This window comes from Salvelinus fontinalis, chromosome 6 (assembly GCF_029448725.1).
Source record: "Salvelinus fontinalis isolate EN_2023a chromosome 6, ASM2944872v1, whole genome shotgun sequence".
NCBI lineage: Eukaryota > Metazoa > Chordata > Actinopteri > Salmoniformes > Salmonidae > Salvelinus > Salvelinus fontinalis.
Genome location: NC_074670.1, coordinates 27,366,265 through 27,380,466, shown reverse-complemented (window position 1 = coordinate 27,380,466; position 14,202 = coordinate 27,366,265). Strand labels below are relative to the sequence as shown.

At 42.4% G+C, this 14,202-nt stretch overlaps 1 protein-coding gene across 8 annotated transcripts in view; it reads left to right on the top strand.

The window, feature by feature from the left end:
- The window catches only part of LOC129857525 (myocyte-specific enhancer factor 2D homolog), a 70,798-nt gene that overhangs the window by 38,662 nt on the left and 17,934 nt on the right, over positions 1 to 14,202 (top strand). For 5 of the 8 annotated variants that reach the window (XM_055925854.1, XM_055925855.1, XM_055925852.1 and 2 more), the window contains exons 4-5: positions 7,015 to 7,152; positions 11,042 to 11,246. In XM_055925854.1, the coding sequence (XP_055781829.1) occupies positions 7,015 to 7,152; positions 11,042 to 11,246 (343 nt within the window). Of the gene's footprint in view, positions 1 to 6,793; positions 6,929 to 7,014; positions 7,153 to 11,041; positions 11,247 to 14,202 lie in introns of all 8 variants that reach the window. The other 3 variants (XM_055925853.1, XM_055925860.1, XM_055925859.1) reach the window with 1 other exon arrangement.

Genomic DNA, 14,202 nt, shown 5'->3' with positions numbered 1-14,202 from the left:
GTTGTTACTGCCAGGAACATTAATGTAGCCGGGTTGATTATTTAAGAGCAAATAAAAACCACATTTATTTATTCATCATGGCAAGCTAAATAAATAGTGTGATTTGATGCCTGAGTTAAAATGAATCTCAATATTTTAAAGAGCTTATGGAGCATTATGCCCATTTTAGACTGTTAAATGCAACAGGATGCTATTGCAGACGGATCATGTGGTCCTCCTCATAGGCATAAGTACACTGTCATCCTATGAGCTGCTATCTGACATCTGACACCCGGCAGATTCCAGACCATCCATATCCAATGAGGGCATGGTCCGCTACCTCTGTGAGGAAGCAAGCCATCGGCCCCTCCTGAGATGGTGTGATAGAGGGGATCCATTAACCACATGTATAAGTAATAACACCCACTGCTGGCCATTGTGGTAATGGTGGGAGACATTCTTCAGGGATGTGCTACTGTCGAATGAATAGGGAGGATAAAGCCGGACAACCGCTATGGCCACTCAGTTTCCCCGATGCAGCCACGTTAGTGATGTGTTCTTTGGCAGCCCAGTAGTGTAGTAAGCAGAGGCTTTAGTTGTGCTCTATCAGGATGCCCTGGGGGGCTCCATGTACCTGAATGCGGACAACTGCAAATGGGACGTGACATTACATTCAGCCCGTACTGCTCACCACATACTTCCATTCTAAAGAGAGAGAGGAGGTAGAAAAGGAGAGATGGATGGCATTTTGAGAGCAAAAAGTAGGATGGGAAGCTGTGGGAATAGGTCAACAGAGGAAGAGGGAGAGCAGGTAAAAAGAAGACGGGTGAGGAGAGAGATGGAGGAAAGTGAAGGCCGGATAAGAGGACTAAGGAGAGCAGCAAAGGAAAACGTGGGAGAATAGGAGGCTGACGTGAGAGGACTGTATGGATTGATTATGAGATCCTGAGAGAGAGAAATGGATAGAGTGGAAGAGAAGAGGGTGAAAGGTGAAGGAAAGCGAGATATACAGCTGGAGAGGGAGACAAGGACCAAGCGACTGCGAGAGAATGAAAGAGAGAGGACGAGAGTGCCAGAGGGGGAGGGGCAGGGAAGCTCACAGCCCAGCCAGTCACTGTGTGCTGCTCTACAGGGGAATCTTACCCTGGCAACACAATAGAGGGCAGCACTTGAAAGATTGTGCCAGTGGGGGAGAGGTGCGGAAGGACCGATGAACAGATGGAGCTGACTGAGACAAGCTGATCAGCTGACCGATTTGTGTGTGTGTGTGTGTGTGTGTGTGTGCCATTATATAGGACTGCCAGGTCCTATTGTCAGGGCAGTTTTGTATGTAGCGATTTTTGTTTTTGTTGACAGTCGGCTGCATATGTCCATGACTACCACGTCCCCCGCACAGACTTTTGTCACATGTTGTCATTGTCAGTTTTTAGCTTTTTAGGTCAGCACAGACACACACGGATCATGTTTTCCATGAACAGTGCAGAATAAACAGTATGGTGGCTGAACAGTGTCAGGAAGTTCTAGTGTCTAATTTGATCAGTGCACTGATTTGAATTGATATGCCTGAACAGAGAAATCGGGTACTGATGGAAGAATCATCTCCATGTGGGTGGAATGTGGAATGTATTTCATAATGTGTGTAATAATATGTGTAATAATATATACTATATTTTTTGTATATCCTACTTTACATGATGGATAATAGTATTGGCTTCACATTTAAAGTGAATTTGATATGTATTGGGGGGTTTAGCTCAGTAAACCTGGATTTAACTTCACAGTTGGGTAGCTAATGACTGCATTAGTCTTTTTACGTCTTTTATTCTCTCTGCCTCTCAGCTTGGCATTGAATTTCATGGTATTGAGTCATCCTCACTACACAGAGAACAGTGATCGTCCCTAGTGGGTGTCCTAGAGAACATCCACTTATCTACTAATCAAATCTCCCATCAGGCAGCACTCACTGTATGGCGGATAATACAGTCATCTCTCTGCCACACAGTACTGTAGATACCCATTTATTTATGTTGCTTTACTTAAAAACACATTCCCTTTTTCCATATACAATAGAACTGAATAGTACATCTGTCGTGTAGAAGAACTTGCCACACTCTAGGTTAGAATCCTTTTTGCTAGTGTTGGGACCTGGTTTGCTGTTTGGTCCAGATCCCACTGGCAAAGCTACTTACAGTAAAGCTTGTTTCCAGAATAATGTCAAAGCAAGACCCTTTCCACTGTGCATTAGAGCTGAAATGGCCAGACTGCTCTAGCTCTGTGGCTGGTGGTGTGCTTCCGTCACCACGGTGTGCTTCCGTTTCACCCCCTACCCTTTACCTTTGCTCAATGGCTTTTGTTGGCGTCACGCTTCACATCAATTTAGAGGTGCTCGAATATCCGAGCCGACAGATGAAGAAAACATGTTGATGTGCCCTTAAACAAGGCACTTAACTTTAATTTGCGCCAGGAGCGCCGTACTACTACGGCTGACCCTGCATCTATCCGGTGTATGTGACAATAAAATATATACAGTACCAGTCAAAAGTTTGCACACACCTACTCATTCCAGGGTTTTTCTCTATTTTTACTATTTTATACATTTGTAGAATAATAGTGAAGACATCAAAACTATGAAATAACATACCAAAAAAGTGTTAAACAAATCAAAATATATTTTAGATTCTTCAAAGTAGCCACCCTTTGCCTTGATGACAGCTTTGCACACTCTTGGCATTCTCTCAACCAGCTTCATGAGGTAGTCACCTGGAATGCTTTTCCCACAGTCTTGAAGGAGTTCCCAAACATGCTGAGCATTTGTTTTCCTTCACTCTGAGGTCCCCAAACCATCTCAATTGTTTTGAGGTTGGGTGATTGTGGAGGCCAGGTCATCTGATGCAGATCTCCATCACTCTCCTTCTTGGTCAAGTAGCCCTTATACAGCTTGGATGTGTGTTTTGAGTCATTGTCCTGTTGAAAAACAAATGATAGTCCCGCTAAGCGCAAACCAGATGGGATGGCGTAACACTGCAGAATGCTGTGGTAGCCATGCTGGTTAAGTGTGCCTTGAATTCTAAATAAATCACTGACAGAGTCACCAGCAAAGCACCCCCACACCACCACCTCCATGCTTAACGTTGGGAACCACACATGCAGAGATCATCCGTTCACCTACTCTGTGTCTCACAAAGACACCAAAAATCTCAAATTTGGTCTCATCAGACCAAAGGACAGACTTCCACTGGTCTAATGTCCATTGCTCGTGTTTCTTGTCCCAAGTAAGTCTCTTCTTATTATTGGTGTCCTTTAGTAGTGGTTTCTTTGCAGAAATTCTTCCATGAACGGACAACTCTGAACAGTTGATGCTGATGTGTCTGTTACTTGAACTCTGGGAAGCATTTATTTGGCCTGCAATCTGACGTGCAATTAATTGCCGATTTCTGAGGCTGGTAACTCTAATGAACTTGTCCTCTGCAGCAGAGGTAACTCTGGGTCTTCCTTTCCTGTGGCGGTCCTCATGAGAGCCAGTTTCATCGTAGCGTTTGATGTTTTTTGCGACAAATAGCCCTGTCTTCCCACAAAACACACACAAAACACCAGTCTCAATGTCAACAGTGAAGAGGCGATTCCGGGATGCTGGCCTTCTAGGCAGAGTTCCTGTGTTCTTTTTCCCATCTTAATCTTTTCTTTTTATTGGCCAGTCTGAGATATAGCTTTTTCTTTGCAACTCTGCCTAGAAGGCCAGCATCCCGGAGTCGCCTCTTCACTGTTGACATTGAGACTGGTGTTTTTAATGAAACTGCCAGTTGAGGACTTGTGAGGCATCTGTTTCTCAAATTAGACTGTCTAATGTACTTGTCCTCTTGCTCAGTTGTGCACCGGGGCCTCCCACTCCTCTTTCTATTCTGGTTAGAGACAGTTTGGGCTGTTCTGTGAAAGGAGTAGTACACAGCATTGTACGAGATCTTCAGTTTCTTGGCAATTTCTCGCTTGGAATAGCCTTCATTTCTCAGAACAAGAGTTGACTAACGAGTTTCAGAAGAAAGTTCTTTGTTTCTGGCCATTTTGAGCCTGTAATCGAACCCACAAAGGCTGATGCTCCAGATACTCAACAAGTCTAAAGAAGGACAGTTTTATTGCTTCTTTAATCAGAACAGTTTTCAGCTGTGCTAACATAATTGTAAAAGGGTTTTCTAATGATCAATTAGCCTTTTTAAAATTATAAACTTGGATTAGCTAACACAATGTGCCATTGGAACAAAGGAGTGGTGGTTTCTGATAATGGGCCTCTGTATGCCTATGTAGCTATTCCATAAAAAAATCTGTCGTTTCCAGCTACAATAGTCATTTACAACATTAACAATGTCTACACTGTATTTCTGATCCATCTCATATTTTAATAGACAATAAATGTGATTTCTTTTTAAAAGAAGGACATTTCTAAGTGACCCCAAACTTTTGAACGTGTGTGTGTGTGTGTGTGTGTGTGTGTGTGTGTGTGTGTGTGTGTGTGTGTGTGTGTGTGTGTGTGTGTGTGTGTGTGTGTGTGTGTGTGTGTGTGTGTGTGTGTGTGTGTGTGTGTGTGTGTGTGTGTGTGTGTGTGTGTGTGTGTGTGTGTGTGTGTGTGTGTGTGTGTGTGTGTGTGTGTGCAGTTGAAGTTGGAAGTTTACATACACCTTAGCCAAATACATTTAAACTCAGTTTTTCACAATTCCTGACATTTAATCATAGTAAAAAAATCCCTGTCTTCGTTCAGTTAGGATCACCACTTTATTTTAAGAATGTGAAATGTCATAATAATAGTAGAGAATGATTTATTTCAGCTTTTAATTCTTTCATCACATTCCCAGAGGGTCAGAAGTTTACATACCCTCAATTAGTATTTGGTAGAATTGCCTTTAAATTGTTTAACTTGGGTCAAACGTTTCAGGTAGCCTTCCACAAGCTTCCCACAATAAGTTGGGTGAATTTTGGCCCATTCCTACTGACAGAGCTGGTGTAACTGAATCAGATTTGTAGGCCTCGCTCGCACGCGCTTTTTCAGTTCTGCCCACATATTTTCTATAGGATTGAGGTCAGGGCTTTGTGATGCCACTCCAATACCTTGACTTTGTTCTCCTTAAGCCATTTTGCCACAACTTTGGAAGTATGCTTGGAGTCATTGTTCATTTGGAAGACCCATTTGCGACCAAGCTTTAACTTCTTGACTGATGTCTTGAGATTGATTCAATATATCCACATAATTTTCCTCCCTCATGATGCCATCTATTTTGTGAAGTGCACCAGTCCCTCCTGCAGCAAAGCACCCCCACAACATGATGCTGCCACCCCCGTGCTTCACGGTTGGGATGGTGTTCTTCGGCTTGCAAGCCTCACCCTTTTTCCTCCAAACATAACGATGGTCATTATGGCCAAACAGTTCTATTTTATCAGATCAGAGGACATTTCTCCAAAAAGTACGATCTTTGTCCCCATGTGCAGTTGCAAACCGTAGTCTGGCTTTTTTATGGCGGTTTTGGAGCAGTGGCTTCTTCCTTGCTGAGCAGCCTTTCAGGTTATGTCGATATAGGACTCGTTTTGTGGATATAGATACTTTTGTACCTGTTTCCTCCAGCATCTTAACACAGTCCTTTGCTGTTGTTCTGGGATTGATTTGCACTTTTCGCACCAAAGTACGTTCATCTCTAGGAGACAGAACGCGTCTCCTTCCTGAGTGGTATGACGGCTGCGTGGTCCCATGGTGTTTATACTTGCGTGCTATTGTTTGTACAGATGAACGTGATACCTTCAGGCGTTTGGAAATTCCTCCCAAGGATGAACCAGATATGTGGAGGTCTACAATTTTTTTTGAGGTCTTGGCTAATTTCTTTTGATTTCCCATGATGTCAAGCAAAGAGGCACTGAGTTAGAAGGTAGGCCTTGAAATACATCCACAGGTACACCTCAAATGATGTAAATGATCCTATCAGAAGCTTCTAAAGCCATGACATCATTTTCTGGAATTTTCCAAGCTGTTTAAAGGCACAGTCAACTTAGTGTATGTAAACTTCTGACCCACTGGAATTGTGATACAGTAAATTATAAGTGAAATAATCTGTCTGTAAACAATTGTTTAAAAATTATTTTGTGTCATGCACAAAGTAGATGTCCTAACCGACTTGCCAAAACTATAGTTAATTAACAAGAAATTTGTGGAGTGGTTTGAAAAACGAGTTTTAATGACTCCAACCTGAGTGTATGTAAACGTCCGACTTCAACTGTGTGTGTATGTATATATGTATATATGTATATATATATATATATATATATATTATATATATATATATATATATATATATATATATATATATATATATATATATATATATTTATATATTTATTTATATATATATATTTATATATATATATATATATATATATATATATTTATATATTACTGGACAATGACTAAGAATTTAAACCAAACTTTTCATATATATATATGAAAAGTTTGGTTTAAATTCTTAGTCATTGTCCAGTAATAATTCCTTATTTCAGACATCTTTATTGATTTGTGTAGAGTAGACCTTTTTGAAGGTGGTTAGCTTCGAAACAATGGTCATAGATGTTGACCTTCCTGGAATGGATCGATGTTATATATTATCTGAGGCTCAGAATCATGTTACTGGTCTTGTTCGAATGCCATCGCTGTTCTTTTCTTTATCATTATTAGAATTTAAATGGTGGTACAGTCTGGATAATGCGTGTTGTTGACATAATTGTGTGTGAAAATGAATTGTTTTCCTCCTTCCTCTGCTTCTTCTTCCTCTAACCGCTTCAGACGTTGCGAAAGAAAGGCTTTAATGGTTGCAACAGCCCTGAGCCGGACGGCGACGACTCCATCGACCAAAGCCCGTTAAACGACGACAAGTACCGCAAGAACGAGGACCTGGATATCCTGTTCAAGCGCTATGGCGTGAGTACCATCGTCCTCTCGTCACGTTCTCTAACCTCCCTCTCTCTCCCTCTCTCTCTCTCTGTTGTGGGAACAAACGGACCAAGGCTCTGAACAAGAAAGAGCACCGGGACTCAGAGAGCCCAGACCCTGAGGAGCCCTTCTCCCTCACCCCCCACACTGAGGAGAAATACAAAAAAATTGACGAGGAGTTTGATAAAATGATGCAGAGCTATAGGCTGTCAGTGAGTACCGTGAGCTGTACTGCAACTGCTGTGTTACCCGGACTGGATTTTACCCAGATCCGGTTGCAGACAGCAACCCAAATACTCACAGAGCACCACCCCCCCCCCACTCCCCTCCATTTCTCCCCCTCCCCCTCTGATCGTGTGTGCCCGGGCAAGGGCAAGGAGGTTTGGGCGCGGAGCTCAACAGTCTGATTGGAGAGTGGTCACAGCCAACCATTTAGGAAGTAATCGTAAAGGCTTCATAAACATGACATAACCGGTCTCAGGGGTCATTCATAAGCTATTGACAGATTTCATAAAGACTACATAGAAGTGACATATGATGATGCCATAGCAAACGGGGCATAACACATTCAAAGCACTACATCTCATTATGCGTTGTCACCCCTTTGTTAGAGTGAGAAGAATCGTACAAATTAATGCTTTTCAAGGGTGTTAGTTTTACAGATAAAGTGTGACCATCTCGGTTCGGATAGGCTGTTCCTAATTTTCCAGGGTGTCAGTCAGACACTCTCCAGGGCTGCCTTATAATTGGCACACTGCCACGGTTTTTCGCCTCTTTTATTCCTCTCTCCGGTGCCAATTTTTTTATGATTCATTATTTTCCACCAGGGCTCAGTAATGTCATTAACGTCAGTTTAATGAGAAGCACTCAATTTACAACCAGGCTTCCTGTCTGATCTGGCCTCCCTATTGGTCACGAGGGATGGGACTTTGTCTATCGCGTTCCCGTCGGTCCAATTTGAAGGACTTTACTGCTCACAGGATGAGCTGAACTGGAGATATACACACCTATCCCTGATTTTTCTTAGAATGTATTCTACAACATGTACTACAATGTATTGCATAATCTGTATTATGTAGGATATTGTCACTAAAACAAAAAAACCAATGTTGATGGAAAGGTTTTGTTCTCCAAAACTGATAATATTATCACACACCCAACCACTCAGTTACATTAAAGCAGCGGTTCAGCAAAAAAGTTGAATGTCTCTCTATCGAATCAGTTCAGTGAATACCGCTCATTTAACCTAAACCGTATCGCCAACACTTTGATGTTTGTGGTGAGCTGAAATAGCTCCTAAAAGCATTTCTGAGTAGAAAGAAGAAGAATAGAATTGAATCTGCCACCCCCTGGAGAGTGTAGCTCCCGCCCCAGTCGATTGGAAGCAAGCAAGCCCCCATCCCCCGCCTTGCCCGGCACACCTTTCACAGGGCGCACTGTAGCAAACGGAAGCATACAGCACCAATCTCCCTCAACAGCATCATAATCCACCAACATGACAGCTAGGGGGCTGGGATATACACGCTTAATCCCACTCATTCTGCAATCCCCGGAGTCGAGTAGAAGGCGCTAGGGAGCATAGGGAGGCTAGCTATACAGTCTACAGGCATGTACAGCATTATAAAGCAAGACTGGAACTTGCCAATTGGTGACACAGCTGATTTAGCTTTTCAGATTTAAGTGATGTTACTTGATATTGTTTGCAATGTTATGTGTTTCCTGTTGTTTGTTTGAAATAGGACGTCACTGTCAAATTTGTACTAAAAAGAAAGACACATTTTGTTTATTTCTCCGTCTATTGAAGTTATTTTAGAAATCTTTAAAGCACTCGTTTTCCCTCCTGTATTCCAACAATACTAAGATTAAAGCTGAGCATTATTTTTGTAAAACGATTCAATCTAATTACATTTTACAGAGTATTCACTGGTGAGATCAGCATTGTAGTCAAATGTCAAGGACCTTGAAAGGTCAACGAAACGTTGTTTGAAAGTTGTTTTTGGGGTTTTAATCCATCACTGCTAACAAATAGGATGAGACATTTCCTAAAGTTGAAAGGGAACTTTCAAAGGCTTCTAGGACAAGAGGGAGGGAAGGAAAGTAGGGCATGAGTTTAATTCATTCTGATACCCTCGCATCTAGGAAATACACCAATGTAGCGCTCCACTGAGAAAAATAGGTTCATTTTTTGTTATGCTGTTGGAGAAGGCCTTGAGCTGCCTTCAACGAACCCACTTAGCCCGAGGAAAAGCTGAAAGACTATTATTTATCCAATATGATTCATTTTAGGGCCTTTATAATGCCATGTACTTGACACAATGAATGAGCCACTCTACTCTAGTATTGAGATTATGCCCACTGGCAGTTATCTGACCTAACGTAGCAATACCATTGAATAACTTGTTATCCAAGAGACATCTGACCAAATGGCATAGCACAGTTTAGTGTACATCAGTGGAGTATTCAACAGTATTTTAATGAGTGTACGATAAGTGTATGTAGGAAGTGCTGTCCCAGTGCTGTATGCTCCACGTTTCCACACCTCTGCCCCCTCACACTAACCCTCACTGCCATCCTTCCATCCCTCCACCCATCCATCTCTCCCTCCTCTCTGCCTGGCCAGTGTGCAGTGCTGTAACCTTCTGCCTTATATTGTAGACTACCTCCCCAGATTCCAGACCTAGCCACCAGCATGCCCAGTAGGTTTACCCATTTGGTCTTTCTGTCTTTCTCTTTATTTCTCCTTCGCTCTTCTTTTTCTCTCCCCTACCCTCTCGCGCTTTCTTTCTTTCTTTCTCTGCCTCTCTCTCAGTTTCTGGTGCTCTGGGATTTGAGACATCTCTATTATTGTGGAGTCCAAGGCAGATTGGTTTTGTCACCATAGTCCCCTGAACATTGTTGCCGTATGCAGCATATTGAGTGAAGTTGTGTACGTGACATGACACCCTCACGGGTCTTATGGGTCAGAGGAGCTACAGCACTAGTGACAGCCCGGATGCCTTTCTGTCTTTACGTTACCTAGCACTGTTGTTGTTCGTCACTAGAACAGGATAATGCAGACACAGACTAATACTCAGTCTACTAAAATGCTATAAAGAAAGGAAAAGGACACACTCCGTCTCCCCACATTGACAAATGGTTTGTCACAAGAATGACAGGACTCTTATCAGATTATGTCAGATACAATACAAAACACACAATACCAAAACAACTTAGTCCTCCCTGCTCCCCTTGTATAACATCACACACACACATCCCAGATGTAAACTTGTGGAATACACTGTAGGCTAACGGGAAGGAAGGTCGATATGATGGACAGAGTAGAGCATCTTCTTTCTCTCTTTTAAACTGGGTCCCACTCAGCACATACAGTACCAGGCCACGCTTGGCCCATATCCTATATATAGAGGCCCTGCCTGCTTTCTGCCATGATGAGGAACAGGGTGAAATGGGTTACAGGCAGAAGAGTGGACAACCCTGGCCTGGGTCCTGTCTCTGACTAGGACCTGGTGTTGGGCTGGGTCACACGGTAGTATTATTTAGCTGACTCAGGACCTGTCAAAGCTATTTGCTAACTACACTTCTTATACTTTAAGAAAGCACTCCTTGATACGTTAGAGAATGTTTTATTGACTAGTTATATACATTTTTAAGGGTAAACGTTTACTTCCAGGTAAAAGTAAGCAAATTAGCAGTCAACTTCTCAAGTAGAGGCTACATATCAGATACTCAAAGTTCCAAGCTCTGTGCAAAAAACTTTTTCCCCCCAATCGTTTCTCTTCAATTTTCCCTGCAATTAAAGATACTATATGGGGTCATGAGATGTATGATGTGATGTACAATATGACATGTCACCAATAACCAATGCAATAACAATCCCATGTAGCTTTTATGATGTACACATAACCTTGCATGTGATCTGAAAGCAAACACTTTTTCAGCTTCTTATTTCCACAAGTCAGTTGCATGCTAACAAATCCTGTGCGATAGTATGTGTGTGTTCTTGTGCATGCACATGCTTCTGAGAGTGTGTGTTTAACATTATACATGTGCCCATCGTGTGTTTACATTTCTAAGCCCCTCCTCTTCCTGTCTCTCCTTCAGTCAGCCGTCCCCCAGCCCACTTTCTCCATGCCCGTCACAGTGCCAGTGTCCAATCAGAATGCTCTCCAGTTCAGTAACTCTGGCGGCCTGGTAACCACCTCCTTCGTCACCTCCACCCTCACAGACCCACGCCTGCTGTCGCCACAGCAACCTCTCCAGAGGAACACTGGGTCTCCAGGGTTACCACAGCGACCGGCCAGCGCAGGTAAGGAACAGAGTGGACAGTGGTTAATGGTTGACTTCATCACAAGTTCAAGTTTTATTTGTCACATGCACAAGTACAGTGACATACTTAACTTGCAAGCCCTACACAACAGTGCAGTAATATTGAACTAATAATAAAAAATAAAAAACAGGAGAAATAAAAAATAAAAGAGGAAGCTATATACAGGTGCAGTGCCAGTACAACATGTGCAGAGATACTGGAGTATTTGAGATGTACTGTACATGTAGGCAGGGATTAGGAGAAAGTGTCTGGTAGCAGGATAAATAATAATAGTACACAGTATGGCATAAGTTGTGTGTGTGTGTGCGCAAGAGTGTAAATGAAGGCGTGATAGGAGGTTTATACAAAACATTAAAACCTCTTAGGGATCCCTTAAACTCGAATCCCGTTACCGGGATAGATTTGACAACATCCGGTGAAATTGCAGAGCGCCAAATTCCAACTACAGAAATATAAATATTTAACATTCATATAAATACAAGTGTAATACATCAAAATAAAGCTTAACTTGTTGTTAATCCAGCCGCTGTGTCAGATTTCAAAAAGGCTTTACGGCGAAAGCACACCATGCGATTATCTGAGGACAGTGCCCCGCATACAAAAACATGAAAACCATTTTTCAACCAGGCAGGTGCGACACGAAAGTCAGAAATAGCGATATAATAAATGCCTTACCTTTTGAAGATCATCTTTTTGCAATCCCAAATGTCTCAGTGACACAATGAATGGTCGTTTTGTTCGATAAATTCCTTCTTTATATCCCCAAAATGTCCATTTATTTGGCACGTTTGATTCAGAAATACACCGGTTCCAACTCGCCCAACATGACTACAAAATATCTAACAAGTTACCTGTAAACTTGGTCCAAACATTTCAAACAACGTTTCTAATCCAACCTCAGGTACCCTAAAATGTAAATAATCGATAAAATTTAAGACCGGATAACGTGTTTCCAATACCGGAGAAAAATAACGAGGAGCGCGCTCCTGTTCACATGCACCAAAAGACTTGAGTCCATCTGAGTGACACATGGAAAGAATAGGACTACTTCTTCATTTCTCAAAAGAAAACATCAAACAATTTCCAAAGACTGTTGACATCTAGTGGAAGCCATAGGAACTGCAATCTGGGCAAGCCATAGGAACTGCAATCTGTTTCCCATAGAAAAGCATTAGAAAACACAATGACCTCAAAAAATGGATTGTGCTCGGGGTTTCGCTGCCAAATCAGTTCTGTTATACTCACAGACATTATTGTAACAGTTCTAGAAGCTTTAGTGTTTTCTATCCAATACCACCATGCATATGCATATCCTAGCTTCTGGGCCTGAGTAACAGGCAGTTTACTTTGGGCACGCTTTTCATCCGGACGTGAACATACTGCCCCCTAGCCCAACGAAGTTTTAAGAACACCTGCCCTTTCTATGACAGACTGACCAGGTGAATCCAGGTGAAAGCTATGATCCCTTATCGATGTCACTTGTTAACTCCACTTCAATCAGTGTAGATGAAGGGGAGGAGACAAGTTAAAGAAGGATTTTTAAGCCTTGAGACAAGGTGTGTGTATGTGTGCCATTCAGAGGGTGAAAGGGCGATATTTAAGTATGGTAGGTGGCAGGCGCACTGGTTTGTGTCAAGAACTGCAACACTGCTGGGTTGTTCACGCTCAACAGTTTCCCTTGTGTATCAAGAAAGGTCCACCATCCAAAGGACATCCAGCCAACTTGACACAACTGTGGGAAGTATTGGAGTCAACATGGGCCAACATCTCTGTGGAATGCTTTCGACACCTTGTAGAGTCCATGCCCAGATGAGTTGTAGCTGTTCTGAGGGAAATAGTGTGGTGCAACTCAATATTGAGAAGGTGTTCCTAATGTTTGATATACTCAGTGTACATGTAAACAGGGCTGAAAAGTGTCTGGTAGCAGGAATATATAAATACTTATGGTAATATGCTAATGGTTATATATATATATATATAAATACGAATGGTAATGGCAATCAATAATCAGTGAACAGCAGCGTAGTGGTAGTAATTGATATAATCATTTTAACAGCAGCGTAGATGTGAGGGGGGCAGTAGTTGTTAGCCATTGAACAGTCTTATGGCCAGGGGATATAAGCTTTGGTAATTTTTCAGGCCTTTCTCAAACAGCCCCTAGCATGTACGTCCTGGATGGCTGGGAGCTCACCCCCAATGATGCACTTGACTGTCTGCACCACCCTCTGTAGGGCCTTCCTGACGAGGGTGGTGCAGTTGCCATACCAGACAGTGATACAACTAGTCAGGATGCTCTCGATGGTGCAGCAGTAAAAGTTCCTAAGGATCTGCCAACTCGTTTCAGCCTCCTGAGGGAGAAGCAACACTGCTGTGCCGTCTTCACAACTGTGCTGGTGTGAGAGGTGTCACGTTCCTGACCTATTTATGTTAGTTTTTGTGTTAGTTGGTCAGGACGTGAGGTTGGGTGGGCATTCTATGTTATCTGTTTCTATGTTGGTTTCGGTTTGCCTGGTATGGCTCTTGATTAGAGGCAGGTGGTTTGCGTTTGCCTCTAATTAAGAGTCATATTTAGGTAGGGCATTCTCACTGTTTGTTTGTGGGTGATTGTCTCCTGTGTCCGTATGTTATGTTCGTACCACATGGGACTGTAGCGTTTGTTTGTTTCGTTTTCGTTTCGATGTCGTCTGTTTCCTGTACGTAAGTTTATGTTTAGTTATGTAAGTTTATGTTCAGGTCTCGTCAACGTCGTTTTGTTATTTTGTAGTTTTGAAAGTGTTTGTTTCGTTTCGTGTTTGCCATCATCGTTATTAAATAAAAGATGGCTTATTTCCCAAAGCCTGCGTTTTGGTCTTCAGATCCCTCTCTCCTCACCTCATCCGAGGATGAGGAGAGCCTCACCCGTTACAAGAGGATCATGTTAAGTCCTCAGTGATGT